This window comes from Arachis ipaensis, chromosome B03 (genome assembly GCF_000816755.2).
Source record: "Arachis ipaensis cultivar K30076 chromosome B03, Araip1.1, whole genome shotgun sequence".
Lineage (NCBI taxonomy): Eukaryota > Viridiplantae > Streptophyta > Magnoliopsida > Fabales > Fabaceae > Arachis > Arachis ipaensis.
The window spans coordinates 115,128,301-115,143,918 of NC_029787.2; the positions used below are offsets into that span (position 1 = coordinate 115,128,301).

At 35.8% G+C, this 15,618-nt stretch overlaps 2 protein-coding genes across 4 annotated transcripts in view; one reads left to right on the plus strand and one right to left on the minus strand.

Annotated features, from left to right (window-relative positions):
• Positions 1-660, minus strand: part of LOC107633594 — a 5,920-nt gene extending 5,260 nt beyond the window's left edge. For 2 of the 3 annotated variants that reach the window (XR_002359715.1, XM_021119326.1), the window contains exon 1: positions 541-660. Coding sequence is in view for 1 of the 3 variants with exons in the window: in XM_021119325.1 (XP_020974984.1) it covers positions 541-560 (20 nt within the window). In the remaining 2 variants the exon portion in view is untranslated. The remainder of the gene's footprint in view (positions 1-540) is intronic. The other variant, XM_021119325.1, reaches the window with a different exon arrangement.
• On the plus strand, positions 2,470-6,835 carry LOC107633593 (protein STRUBBELIG-RECEPTOR FAMILY 7-like). The gene is made up of 2 exons (XM_016337204.1): positions 2,470-2,948; positions 6,235-6,835. The coding sequence occupies exons 1-2, from the start codon at positions 2,470-2,472 to the stop codon at positions 6,833-6,835; spliced, it is 1,080 nt and encodes a 359-aa protein (XP_016192690.1).

Sequence of the window (15,618 nt, forward strand, 5' to 3'; positions counted from 1 at the left end):
GTATATCAATATATAAAATGAGGAGGTGCATATGGAAGCATGTATTGGCTATATCAGTTGACCCAACTTGAGTGTGTTGATGCAAACCAATAATCCTTCTATGCAATCAAAGGAATAGAATAGTAACAGATTATTAATTAGAGAGAGAGAGAGAGAAAGAGAGAGAGAGAGAGAGAAGCCACAATAAATACAGAAGTGAACAGACAAACACACATTAATGAGTTCAACAATCATTACAGTCTTATTAATAGCTTTGCCCATTGCTTTAAGAGCAATTTCTTCAAACCCTTTCTCCTGCATATATTACAAAGGGTAATGCTAGGGAGACAAAAGAAACAGCCATAACTTGCCTTATTTAGCAATCATTAATTGTCGCAATAATTAATAAATGTTAAATAAGGCAATTTATGGCGGATAATGTTAGGGAGACAAAAAAAAAGCCAGAACTTGCTTTATTTAGCATTCATTAATTGTCACAAGAAAACACGAAAGACAAGATATTTGAGATGAAATTGAAATGCATGAATGATAATAGAATACCTGGAGGAGAGTGGTGGCATAGGTGATATAATTGCGCATCCTACCTTGGGTTGTAATGCGTATATCGTTGTCGTTTATAGGACTCTCCGTCTTGGGTTTCTCCACCCTCTGATACCTATCNGTGGGGTAGCTGTGGATATATATAGAAAACCGAAATGGAAAATGATAAATCAAAAAATGAGAATTGAGAGAAGAACAAGTCTAATCTAAACAAGGAGTATGAGTCGAGTTGGCAATGAGATCACAGTCTTGTTGCCGTTGGGACCGTCACCGTCAAACACTCCAAAACCCTCCCACTTGCAACTCGCAACTCATAACATCCTTCTTCTCCCGACAATGCCCATGCCCCTTTATCAAAACAATTTTTTTTTTAATAAAGTGACAATTAGATCCTCCTCAACTTAGAACTAGTAGTTCAAAAAAAATTATTGTGTACGATAGTAAAGAGAAAATATATACGTCTTTTCGCTGATGAATAGGGCATGGTAAACTAGAGTTGGCCAATGAGTAATAGCTCAAATGGCATAGTCCTCCCATACTCAATTAAGAGGTTGCGGGTTCGAGTCTCCTATCTTTGGTAAAAAAAAAATAATAAACTAGAGTTGTCCATATATCTATTATAGTTAGTCTCATTGTTGGCATGAACATAAAAATAGTGTAGTTTTGGATCATAAAATATTTATTATCTTTTGAATTTTCATAAAATTTTCATCAATTATTTTCTATTTATCACAAATCTTATTAAAATAGGTGAAATTTTGTTTCAAAAATTATTATCTACATACATAAATAATTACGTTATAGTGGTTAACAATATATATGAATACTATACCATTAAGTTTTCACTACTACATTTTGAGCATTTGATAACATTTATTGCTTAACATTTGTTAAAGTGTTAGTGATTATTATAAAATTATATATAAAGTAATATTTATAATGAAATGTTAGTAAATATATATAATTTTTTAAAAAAACTTCAAAAATTTTACCTATTCCGATCCTGAAAATCAAAATCGGAGACCTACTCTAACTGCTGGGATGGAAGAAAGATCAGGGAACCTGCTCCAAATCTCGTTCAAATCTTGTTCTCCTTCACACTCTCGCTTTCAATCTCACCCCAAATCTCGTTCTCCTTCACACTCGCGCTCTCAATATCTGCTTCGCACTCTCGCTCTCAATCTCACTGGCGCTCTCGATCGTGCTCCTTCTCTGCTTCGCACACTCGCTCTCAATCTCACTAGCGCTCTCGATCGTGCTCTTCCGCTCCTTGAATCTCTCTCTCGTTTCAACAAATTCTAGGGTTGGGTTTGTTATTCTTTGTTTTGAGGTGAGTCTAATAGAGGAGGAGAAGAACCTTCTTTCGTGTTCTTTCTTCTCTAATTTTCACTGCTTCATTATTATTCTTTGCAATATTCTTAAGAATTTTTGTATATATTTGTTAAGATTTGTTGGCCATGAATTGATTGAATTCCTAATATTAAGATCTGCTTAATTCAATCCCGAGAATCCCGAAGAGGACACTAGTGATTTTAGAATTGCATCTCCAGCTGCTAAGGCGCTCCTTTTTCTTTCCTCACTTCATTTCCGAAATTCATTTAGTTATCCTAGCAATATTTTGCACTAGAAAGCAAAGTGTTAGTAGTTAGTAACTAGAACGAGAGAAGCAAGACTTGGATATGATGTGACATGTTACGACTATTGTGATATGATATTGTCATGCCTGTTCTGTTTCTGTTTCTGTTTCTGTTTGTGTTTGTAAACTTAAGTAGTTAACTAACCAGTTTTGAGTTTTTGCTATGGAGACAGCAATGACATGAATAATGTTTAGCTAAATGATGATGTTCTTGGCCTGATTGTGTTCAAATCAGACCTCCATGACCCTTCTTCATCTCTTGCTTCATGGAAAAATGATTCAAGTGCTTGTTCATGGAACCGGGTTCAATGCAATCCAGCAACAGGAAGAGTCCTGAGATCAATCTTGCTGAGTTGGGATTATCTGAAAGAATTGGAAAAGGCCTTGAGAAGTTGCAGCATCTAATGGTATTGTCTCTTTCTCATAACAATTTCAATGGTTGCATTACTCATCCACTTACACTTTTCAGCACCATTCAGAATCTTAATCTAAGTCACAATGGCTTCTCGGGTCAAATACCAGCTTCATTTCTCAACATGAGTTCAATTAGGTCTCTTGATCTTTCTCACAACTCATTCTCAGGACATATCCCTCAAAGTTTCTTTGACAGTTACAATTTTCTTCACTACTTTTCTTTGTCCAATAACATGTTTGAAGGACAAATTCCTAGCAGAATCTCTAGATGTTCTTCATTGAATAGCATTGATCTTTCAAATAACCGTTTCGCCGGTTATATTGATTTTGTTGTTGTTTGGTCATTGAGTAGGCTTAGGCAATTGGATTTTTTCTAGCAATGCCTTATCAGGTTCTTTGCCTAATGGAATTTCTAAATTTTGACGTGAAAGATTCCATTTTTCTAGCAATGTATCTTTTCTTCTCTAACAATTTAATTTTGAGGTGGTAGTGGGATGCTGAAGCTGTTGAGAAAAGAGAATTTGCTGGAAAAAAGGCTACAGCAACGAGCAAAGTTGGAAAAGTTATTATCCAGACGTGTGAGTGGTAAGTTCTTTGTTTTCAATTTTAAGTCCTACCCATTAAAGTTCTTTTCAGTGATTTTGTTTATAGTTGAGTTCTACAATCTCCCCAATTTGTAGTTTTTTTTGTCCCTATTGCATTTGTCCTAATTTTTGAAAGAAAACGATTGGTTAGCTTTGTTGCATCTTTTAACTTTACTAAAGAAGATATAAAATGTAACACCCTAACTATCAAAATGTCACGCTTCCAGCTGCGTTACTCTGATAGCTCGGGTATTACGACGACTCTTATAATATTTAATACTAGAATATGAGCCTGTTTAAAACTTGAACCAAATTTTTCAAACATACATTCAGACTTACAATATAAGTTACAATACTCATAGGAAATACATATATATATACACATACATATAAATTTACAAACATCTCATATCAAAATCCTATCCCTCTTACAAGCTAAGACTTGCAAAATTAAAGGTGAGAAAAACATAAATACTAAAACAATACAAAAATATCGTCTAACAGAAAAGAAATAATATCTTCCGAACTTCATCATCCGTAACCTGAAAAAAAGAAGATCTGTAGGGGAGTGAGAACATCATCCTCGAAAGGGTTCTCACTATAGGATTGCAGAATTACTATAATAGGATATGCGAGATAAAATCGTTACAGTGATTAATAATCGCCTTATGCACCTTTTCAAAAGCAAAGACTTACTATATAAAAAAATCTGAAATCTTTTCTGAAAGAGAAAACTGTTCATTTTCTAAAAATTCTAAAGCCTTTCAAAAAGTTTATCTATGCTGAACCAGATTAGTTTTTCATACTTTTCTAAACCAGAAACACAAAACCAAAACCAACCATCGGCCCATCTCATAATCAACCACGGCCCTAGGCCCAAACAATCCAAACAGCAGCCAATCCACTACAATCCAACAGAGTTTCAGTCGCAAACACAAGTAGGAGGCTCAAACACAAACAAGCAGTTACATCAAGTAGAGCAATTAGCAATTAAACACAATTAATCACATAGGCAAACCAAGTACAATATGCACACCCAAACAATGTCATATAGATGCAAATGATGAATGTCTGTCCTAATGGCTGATGAGTCTCATCTGTCGGTTATAAAGCCAACCCGACAAGTCCTAGTAGCTAACCATTGGACTGTCCCTCTGTCGAGCATCCCCAACTCGAGTTATTCACAATCATAATCATAATTCACATCCAACACCCTCACTGGTGTATATTCACGAGGGCGAGCTCATCTGGAACTTTCACAGTGTCCAGCCACACTTACGACATAGGGTCAGCAGAATATCGAGCCTCCACCTGGAGCACGTGGTGGCTAGCCACTGCTTTCTCCCAGGAAAACTCGTATCTCACATAGGTGGAGTGCAACAATCACAATATCAATAACTCAGCATATATGTATTTATTCTCAGCCATAAATCAACATTCATCTCAATCATCTGGCTTAAATCCATGATTCATAGTTAGCCATGGTTCATAGTTAGCCATGGTTCATTATCATATACAGCCATTCCGGCTCATAACATATTCCACAATTACCCATAATTCATTAATATATACAGCCGTTCCGGCTCATAACATAATAGCACTTCTACCGTCCAACATCATCAAACATGTAATCATCATTTAAGCCATAAATCACTTTTCTCAAAGCACTTTTCTTTGAAAATCAATTTCAATTCATTCCAGTCTTAACTTCAAAAATCCACATTCTCAAATCACTTCTAGCTTATAAGCCATCTTTCTCAAAAGAAATTTTCTCTTTCAAAACAAGCCACATTTCTACAACACCCTTCTAAAACTTTCAAATAATTCAGCAACTAGGCCAAATTAAAAATCTCTTTTGAAAGATCCAAAAATCAGTCATCCGAAAACGGAATTTGGTAATAGAAATTTTTAAGCAGAGTCTCAAGACTTTAGGGGAGGACAACCTATCTCAATTTCTCAAAAATTCATTGAAACTCTTAAAATCATAGATTATTGGTTTAAGTGAATAGAAATTGAATTTTATTATAAAATCGAATCATATAAAGTCACAAGTCCCAACCCAATCCAAAAACCAATTCATTTGAAACGGAACCAGTTCATTTGAATCAAAACCACTTTCAGATTCCTTCTTGAAACTAATTCTCTGACTTCTTCCAAAATGTCACAAATGTAATTATTCAATCAAAAGTCCAATTTCCTTTAAAATCACCAAAAGCTCATTCGAACAAAATCCTTAAGTCTAACTAAAAGCATAAGCCCTTTTTCTATTAAAAATCTATATTAGAACATAATACTTTTTTTCAGTGATTCAAAATGATAAAGTAATTCTTTTCTAAATAAATCGAACTCAAGACATATAATTTTCTTAAATAAATTAAACTCGAAAACATAACTATTTTCTTAATAAATCAAATAATACGCTTCCTCAAATCCAAGCCTTTCTAAATAACTTTTCAAACAAAGTCTAAGATTTTTATAAAAATTTCGGTAGTATCTCCCCTAAAACTTGGACTTTGCCACCCTTTTCGGGTCCCAACCAAACCATTCCACAGACGGTTCAAAACCCAAAATCAGTTCAAAAGCAAGTTAAATCCAACAGTCACCTCATTTTCATATCTCAAGAAAACCGTTTCAAGATCAAATCATTATCAACCGATTAAACTCCTTTCCAAAACTTTAAAAAAACAGTTCATCAACAATTCATTTATCAAAACCAAACAATAATTTAATCAAAACATACAATCATATTCATCCAGAATAGCCAAACAATACATAAGACTGGTACAATCACTAAAAGTATATAATTCTCACACCAGTATCCATTTATAACAATTCTAAATTATAAAATTGAGATTTTAGAAAAGCCCCTACCTCGATTCGTCGAAACCATAACTCAACCTCGCCAACGGAACTCTCTCTCTCAACCCGAAATCGATGGCAACTGCAAACCTCAGCTCCAAACCATTTTCTCAGCTACCACAACAATTTAAAAGCGATGTGCGGCAATTAGAACTCGAACCTATGTTACCAAACATCAGAGTCTTTAACCAAACATAACAGAATACTGACAAAAAGGGTTTCTCGAAATGAACATGCTTTCCGCAACAAGGGAAGAACAACTACACCGAGTAACGGCAGCTCCGATGGTGGTTCCAGCAACACCCGCGCCACACCCGGTGAGCAGAACGGTGGAAGCAACGATGCAGCCGCTCCAAATGGCAAGCAACGGCAACGGACAACATCAGCGGCGGTGAAAGGCAGTGGAGACGGTGACGGATCTGAGGCGGGGAGGCACGGCCACACGAACAGAAGCCCTCCCTTCGCCGATCTCTCTCTCTCTCCTCAAGCTTCTCTCACTTTGAATCTTGCCAGTGGTTGCCCTGGGAGCTCGACAACGGCGATAGCACACAGCGGCGTGGTTCCGTGCAGTGGGTCGCCCTCCTCGCGTCACTGGTCGCGTCCTCCTCCCTCAGAGTTGCACGGTCTCTCTCTCTCCTCTGGCTTCCTCCTCCGCGACGGTAATGGCGGCAACGGCACGGGGTCCTCACGCGCAGCAATCCGGCGGCAGCTTCACAAGTCGACGGCGACGCGATTAGGCCGCAGCAGCAGCGTGGTGACGGCGCTCCTTGTAAAAACCGCAACTAATGAACCGGTTAATTAAGTGATTAATTGTCCAAATCAGATTCCGAAAAGTTAGAGTGAGAATTTGAGGATTTAGAGGTGATTTTCGGACTCAGTAGGTCTTTCTGAGCCAAAAAATGTGCTTTCTGCGAAAAACGTAAAAAACCGATGGCGACGAGCGGCGAGCAGCTCGGTGGTGACAGCGAGGCCCATCGGCGCTGGCTCGCCTCTCTTCTTTTCCTTCTGTTTCAGCTGAAGCTGCAAGCATAGGTGTGTGTGTCGTTTGTTTGCTGAAGGAGGGGAAACGGGTAACTGGGTTAGGGTTTCAATGTTAGGGTTTTCCCAATTTGGGAATTAGGGTTTAGGTAAAATTAGGTTTAGGGGATAGTTTTGTAATTTCAAATAAAAATAGGGTTAATATAGTAATTAGAAGTAAATTTCAATCTAACAATAATAATATATAAAATACTATTTGTTCATCAATTTCACAAATTATTTTCAATAAAATGTTCAAATCCAATAATTAGAAATAATATAATTAATTTCTTTATTTTCGAAAACAATAGTATTAATATTTTAAAATATTAATTATTTTGTCCAAATCATATAAAATTCTTATTATTTCATAACTACTAACGTTATAATTTAAATATAGAAAATAACTCAATAATTATGAAATTAAGTAAAATCTTTATTTTAATTATCAAAACTTGATTTAATTATTCTCAATGAAATAATATCCAAAAGTAAAATCTCTAATAATAAATAAATTTGAAATCAGCTCATAATAAGATTCTTCAAAAGTTCTGGGTCTTACATTCTACCCACCTTACAAAAATTTTCGTCCTCGAAAATTAAAGTAATACACAATATATTACATAGCTTTAATACTTTACTTTTGAATACTTTAGAAGAGCAACCGATCTTGGCATATATATAAATTCTCAAACACCGGATAAGGCATAAGACTTAGATATAAGGGAAGAACGTCGTATAAAGCAGAAATTAAAAGATAGGCTCAAAACAAAGAGGTTACATGGTGTCAACATCAAGGGCTTTAACATAGCTCACCATTACAACTCCCAACTATACTCTATCGAGCACTTCATCCGTAAGTTCTCAACCTCATCAATCACGTCGAATATCACTACTGGTCACAATAACAATATCAACAAAAATTGTTCGCGTAAAACAAAGCTCTACAACATTCCGTGGCATCGCACACTTACAAGCTTCACCTTCTGCCTCCACCAAAATCGTGTCCTAAGAACTAACATATCGCTTGCTATATCTAAAGGTCGTACATGAAACAAACAAATCTCGAGTTTACTCAGGACGCAAGATTTTAAAAGGAAAGATAAGTGACAAGGGCAGTACTCATAAGCATTTGAAAGAATGAATGAAATTACAAACAAATAGAATGCACACAAGAATGAAGATTGAAGGAAAGGATTCAACTGGTAACTTCAATGATAACTCTTGAATAAAGGAAATTCGATAAAATCAATGCGAATGAAAGCTATGCATTAATTTGAAACTAATTCAAGTTGATTCGAAGAAGTATGAGGTTTACAGAAAAGAATATCTCAAACCCAAGACAAAGCTCACAGAACTCAAAAGCACGATTAAAAATACTTCCGAATACATTGTTCATAAAAGAATCGAAAACTTGCGGAAAAATCACTTCGCAGACTGAAAGAAAAGTTAAGCAACAACATTCTTCAAGAGAATAACAAAAGCATAAACGTGACTTTACTTTAATACAATTTCATGTTGAAATAGATTATGTAGAGATTTAAAATAAAATGAACACTGATTTGGCTAATAACAAAAATATTTTCCTCAAATATTTTAGATAGTTAAGTGCACAACCTAACCAAAAGTAATCATAAAACTTGGAAGAAAACCAGATGCTTGTTCAAAAAATTCTCAAAGTTCATATTCAAACAAGCGTGTATAAAAATTATAGCAAGGACGAAAGAGAAAATTAAACTCTATTTAGAAAAGAAAATCCGAGGTAAAAATTTGCTTATAAGTTGGTAAAGGAAATAAGTAGTGCATTACAAATGGACAGGTTCCTACTAAATAAGAAAGTTTTTCAAAACTTCATTTAGAATAGCGCATGCCAACTTTAAATCAACTTTGTCAAAAATTGAACAATGGTTTAAATTACAATCAAGCAATAGAAAAATAAATTTAGTTTAGAATTTCTTCAAAGAGAATTCAAAACTTCTTTAAAAAGTTCAAAATAAGACTCCAAAAGTATGCTTGAAATCACCATCTAAGAAGGACATTCAAGAAGATTAGGATGTACTTAAAAAAGAGTCAAGCCACACAAGAAAGGATCTTAAATCATGGGAGTTCAAACAAGATCCACTAGGCATGAGACATTAAACAAGCTTTCAATTGATCCAAAAGAATACAAAAGTCATAGGAAAAGACAACTCAATCATTAGTAATTTCTCAAGAATAAATCTTTGACTAAGAACTCTGGTAGAGGTAATGAGAGGATAAGTGATGCACTAATTTGAAACGAATCAAGCTGACTCACATAAGAATGAGATTCACAAGAGAAGAGAAACTAAGATTAATGGTAATATTCACAAGATGTAAAAGAATAGTTAAAAACAAAATCAAGTATGACATCCATAGAAACAAAAACTTAAGGAATTAGTCCATGTTAGAAAGATAAGATATGAGCCCAATATTTTCAAACAAATAACAATTGGATAAGCAATGTATCATGCTAAATTAAATTCAATTAAAAATGAATTAGGAAAAACTTGTCAAATGAAAATCAACCGGAATAAAGGCAAAAATCTTTTCTTTCCAAAATTTTGAAAATACCCGAGTACATAATCAAATAAAGATATGCATAAGAATTGTAGTAAGGTTATTTAGAAAATCAAATTGTATTTAGAGTAAGTATAATTCCTTAAACCAGTAGAAGAACAGGTGAGGTATTAGAAATAAATAGTTTTTAAATTGCATAAGAAATTTTTCAAGTTTTATATAGGTGAGTATATATTGAATCAAAAGCAATTTCATAAAAATTTCAAAGGTGGTTGTAATTACTGTCAAATAAGAGAAAAACTAAATCACAATTTCTTTAAGAATGGACTCGAAATAAGGACTTAAAAGGCACAGCGCATTAAGACAAGTTCAAAGCTATATCAAAAAATACGTGAATCAAGAAGAAGAATTCAAACAGAGAAAGATAGATACAACAAGGATTTCAAACAAGCATGCAATTAAGATCAAACAAGAATACATATGAATAGATAAATAAGGTTGAAAAATCAAACTATTTTTCAAAAGGATTAGCAAACAAGAACTTCAAGTTAAGCTATGAAAGAATAAGTCGACTCAAACAGAATTCAAGACACATAACTGAATAACCTCGAGAAATAGTTTCTAACGTTCCCAAAACCCACCAATCGCGTTACCTATTACTCGTATATTGTCTATGACAACCCATTAGTGCTCCCATATACATAATTCACTAGTATTAAGCCGGCCAAACTTAATACCAAGAAGTATGCAATGCAAGACTAACAGCGTTAATCAATAGACCGTCATGTGCATAAAGTTCTAATTCTCGTCATCCGACAAGACTATTGCATGATAGACACTCAAAGTATGCAATTGAAGCATAGTCAGTCCATTCCTCAGGCTCTACAGGAATGACCGCTCTGATACCATAATGTAACACCCTAACTATCAAAATGTCATGCTTCCGGCTGCGTTACTCTGATAGCTCGGGTATTACGACGACTCTTATAATATTTAATACTAGAATATAAGCCTCTTTAAAACTTGAACCGGATTTTTAAAACATACATTCAGACTTACAAGAAAGGTTACAATACTCACAGAAAATACACACACACACATACAATACTCACAGAAAATACACACACACACGCTGCGCTGCGCGCACGCGCACGCGCACCCGCACACTCACCCGCACCCGCACACGCACACGCACAAAACTCATATTATTAACAAAAATACAAAACAAGCAAAATTAAATTAAAGCATCAGTGCTTACCGGCGGCGAAGGAGGGAGGCAGGTGACGGTTACAGAAGAATCAGAACTAACGGCAACAGAGGAAGGGAAGTAAGCTCAGACAGAGAGCGACTGAGAGCTCGAAGATACATGTTGACCACACACACACGCACGCACACACGCCCGCGCGCGCGCGCACACGCACGCACGCACACGCACGCACGCACACGCACACGCGCACACACACACACACACATATATATTAATTTACAAATATCTCATATCAAAATTCTATCACTCTTACAAGACTTGCAAAATTAAAGGCGAGGGAAACATAAATACTAAAACAATACAAAAATATCGTCTAACAAAAAAGAAATAATATCTTCCGAACTTCATCGTCCGTAACCTGAAAAAGAGAAGATCTGTAGGGGAGTGAGAACATCATCCTCGAAAGGGTTCTCACCATAGGGTTGCAGAATTACTATAATAGGATACGCGAGATAGAATCATTACAGTGATTAATAACCGCCTTATGCACCTTTTCAAAAGCAAAGACTTACTATATAAAAATAATTTGAAATTTTTTCTAAAAGAGAAAACTGTTCATTTTCTAAAAATTCTAAAGCCTTTCAAAAAGTTTATCTATGCTGAACCAGATTAGTTTTTCATACTTTTCTAAACTAGAAACACAAAACCAAAACCAACCATCGGCCCATCCCATAATCAACCACGGCCCTAGGCCCAAACAATCCAAACAGCAGCCAATCCACTACAATCCAACAGAGTTTCAGTTGCAAACACAAGTAGGAGGCTCAAGCACAAACAAGCAGTTACATCAAGTAGAGCAATTAACAATTAAATACAATTAATCACATAGGCAAACCAAGTATAATATGCGCACCCAAACAATGTCACATAGATGCAAAAGATGAATGCCTGTCCTAGTGGCTGATGAGTTTCATCTGTCGGTTATAAAGCCAACACGACAAGTCCTGGTAGCTAACCATTGGACTGTCCCTCTGTCGTGCATCCCCAACTCGAGTTATTCACAATCATAATCATAATTCACATCCAACACCCTCACTGGTGTATATTCACAGGGGCGAGCTCATCCGGAACTTTCACAGTGTCCGACCACACTTACGACATAGGGCCAGCAGAGTATCGAGTCTCCACCTGGAGCACGTGGTGGCTAGCCACTGCTTTCACCTAGGAAAACTCGTATCTCACATAGGTGGAGTGCAACAATCACAATATCAATAACTCAGCATATATGCATTTATTCTCAGCTATAAATCAACATTCATCGCAGCCATCCGGCTTAAATCCATGATTCATAATCAGCCATGGTTCATTATCATATACAGCCATTCCGGCTCATAAAATATTCCACAATCAGCCATAATTCATTAACATATACAGCCATTCCGGCTCATAACATAATAGCACTTCCACCATCCAATATCATCAAATATATAATCATCATTTAAGTCATAAATAACTTTTCTCAAATCACTTTTCTTTGAAAATCAATTTCAATTCATTTCAGTCTTAACTTCAAAAATCCACATTCTCAAATCACTTCTAGCTTATAAGCCATCTTTCTCAAAAGAATTTTCCTCTTTCAAAACAAGCCACATTTCTACAACACCCTTCTAAAACTTCCAAACAATTCAGCAACTAGGCCAAATTAAAAGTCTCTTTTAAAAGATCCAAAAATCAGTCATCACAAAACGGAATTTGGTAATAGAAATTTCTCAGCAGAGTCTCAAGACTTTAGGGGGGACAACCTATCTCAATATCTCAAAAATTCATTGAAACTCTTAAAACCATAGATTCTTGGTTTGAGTGAATAGAAACTGAATTTTATTATAAAACCGAATCATATAAAGTCACAAGTCCCAACCCAATCCAAAAAACAATTCATTTGAAACGGAACTAGCCATTTAAATCAAAACCACTTTCAGGTTCTTTCTTGAAACCAATTCTCTGACTTCTTCCAAAATGTTACAAACGTAATTATTCAATCAAAAGTCCAATTTCCTTTAAAATCACCAAAATCTCCTTCGAACAAAATCCTTAAGTCTAACTAAAAGCATAAGCCCTTTTTGTATTAAAAATCTATATTAGAACATAATACTTTTTTTCAGTGATTCAAAATGGTAAAGAAATTCCTTTCTAAATAAATCGAATTCAAGACATATAATTTTCTTAAATAAATGAAACTCAAAAACATAACTATTTTCTTAATAAATCAAATAATACGCTTCCTCAAATCCAAGCCTTTCTAAATAACTTTTCAAACAAAGTCTAAGATTTTTATAGAAATTTCGGCAGCACCTCCCCTAAAACTTGGACTTTGCCACCCTTTTCGAGTCCCAACCAAACCATTTCACAATATTTTTCAACGGTCCAAAACCCAAAATCAGTTCAAAAACAAGCTAAATCCAACAGTCATCTCATTTTCATATCTCAAGGAAACCGTTTCAAGATCAAACCATTATCAACCAATTAGACTCCTTTCCAAAACTTTAAAGAAACAGTTCAGCAACAATTCATTTATCAAAATCAAACAATAATTTAACCAAAACATACAATCATATTCATCTAGAATAGCCAAACAATACATAAGACTGGTACAATCACTAAAAGTATCCAAATTATAAAATTGAGATTTTAGAAAAGTCCCTACCTTGATTCGTCGAAACCATATCTCAACCTCGCCAACGGAACTCTCTCTCTCAACCCAAAATCGACGGCAACTGCAATCCTCAGCTCCAAACCATTTTCTCAGCAACCACAACAACTTAAAAGCGACGTGTGGCAATCAGAACTCAAACCTATGTTACCAAACCTCAGAGTCTTTAACCAAACATAACAGAATACTGACAAAAAGAGCTTCTCGAAATGAACATGCTTACCACAACAAGGGAAGAACAACTACACCGAGTAGCGGCAGCTTCGATGGTGGTTCCAGCAACACCCGCGCCACACCCGGTGAGCTGAACGGTGGAAGCAGTGATGCAGCCGCTCCGAATGGCAAGCAACGGCGACAGACAACATCAGCGGTGGTGAAAGGCAGTAGAGACGGTGACGGATTTGAGGCGGGGAGGCACGACCGCACGAACAGAAACCCTCCCTCCGCTGATCTCTCTCTCTCCTCGAGATTCTCTCTCTTTGAATCTTGTCGGTGGTTGCCCTGGGAGCTCGACGACGGCGATAGCACACGGCGGTACGGTTCTGTGCAGTGGGTCGCGCTCCTCGCGTCACTGGCCGCTTCCTCCTCACTTAGAGTCACGCAGTCTCTCTCTCTCTCCTCTGGCTTCCTCCTCCGCGATGGTAATGGCAGCAATGGCACGGGGTCCTCACACGCAGCAATCCGGCGGCGGCTTCACGGGTCGACGGCGACGCGATTAGGCCGCAGCAGCAGCGTGGTGACGGCGCTCCTTGTAAAAACCGCAACTAATGAACCGGTTAATTAAGTGATTAATTGTCCAAATCAGATTCCGAAAAGTTAGAGTGAGGCGATGGCGACGAGCGGCGAGCAGCTCGGTGGTGACAGCGAGGCCCATCGGCGCTGGCTCGCCTCTCTTCCTCTCCTTCTGTTTCAGCTGAAGCTGCAAGCATAGGTGTGTGTGTCGTTTGTTTGCTGAAGGAGGGGAAACGAGTAACTGGGTTAGGGTTTCAGGGTTAGGGTTTTCCCAATTTGGGAATTAGGTTTAAGGGCTAGTTTTGTAATTTCAAATAAAAATAGGGATAATATAGTAATCAGAAGTAAATTCTAATTCAACAATAACAACGTATAAAATACTATTTGTTCATCAATTTCACAAATTATTTTCAATAAAATGTTCAAATTCAATAATTAGAGATAATATAATTAATTTCTTTATTTTCCAAAACAGCAGTATTAATATTTTAAAATATTAATTATTTTATCCAAATCATATAAAATTCTTATTATTTCATAGCTACTAACGTTATAATTTAAATATAGAAAATAACTCAATAATTATGAAATTAAGTAAAATCTTCATTTTAATTATCAAAACTTGATTTAATTATTCTCAATGAAATAATTTTCAAAAGTAAAATCTCTAATAATAAATAAATTTAAAATCAGCTCAGAATAAGATTCTTCAAAAGTTCTGATTCTTACATAAAATTTGGAGTCTAAGCTTTTGGACTTGTCAATGTGTTAATTCATTCTTATTTTATTTTAGTTTTTTATTTTTGGACCGTTATAGTGTATAATGTTGTGGTCTTTCTTGAACCTCTCTTTATTATGCTTTACAATTTCTGATTTCTGAAAATAGATATTGAGTTGCAAATAGTTATAAATGCTTTGTTTAGCTGCTCATTCATGTTTATGTAGCTTCATGGACTACATTTACATATACATTCTTGGTTAGCTAGATTTGTTGCTGCGATGTTGTACTTGTTGATTCACATAGTAGGTGCCACATGGAGAATTTTGAAATTTGTCCTCCTAACTGTTGGTTGCTTTGGAGTAGAGGATTAGCTGGTGCCAAAACATTGCTCGATCCTGTCTCTTGAGGTGTGCACTTAAACTTTTTTAGTTCTTTCTTTTGTTGTTCCTGCTGCGTAATAAAAGAAACATAGTTTTTTAAGTTATTAACTTATCATCTTCAGCTTTTTACGGTTCTGTTTGCGTCAATAATGCACATGTTCAAGGTATTCCTCTGACTCATTCAAGCTTTTATTATATGTACTTTATTAAGACCATCTTGTACTAACTTATTATTTTCATGAACAGTGCATGATATGGACTATAGCAGAAAGTAATTAAC

Coding starts and splice junctions, on each gene's coding strand:
- LOC107633593 (XM_016337204.1), top strand. CDS start 2,470: ATGGAACCGGGTTCAATGCAATCCAGCAACAGGAAGAGTCCTGAGATC. Junction 2,949..6,234: donor TGGTCATTGAGTAGGCTTAG/GCAATTGGATTT, acceptor CAAACATAACAG/AATACTGACAAAAAGGGTTT.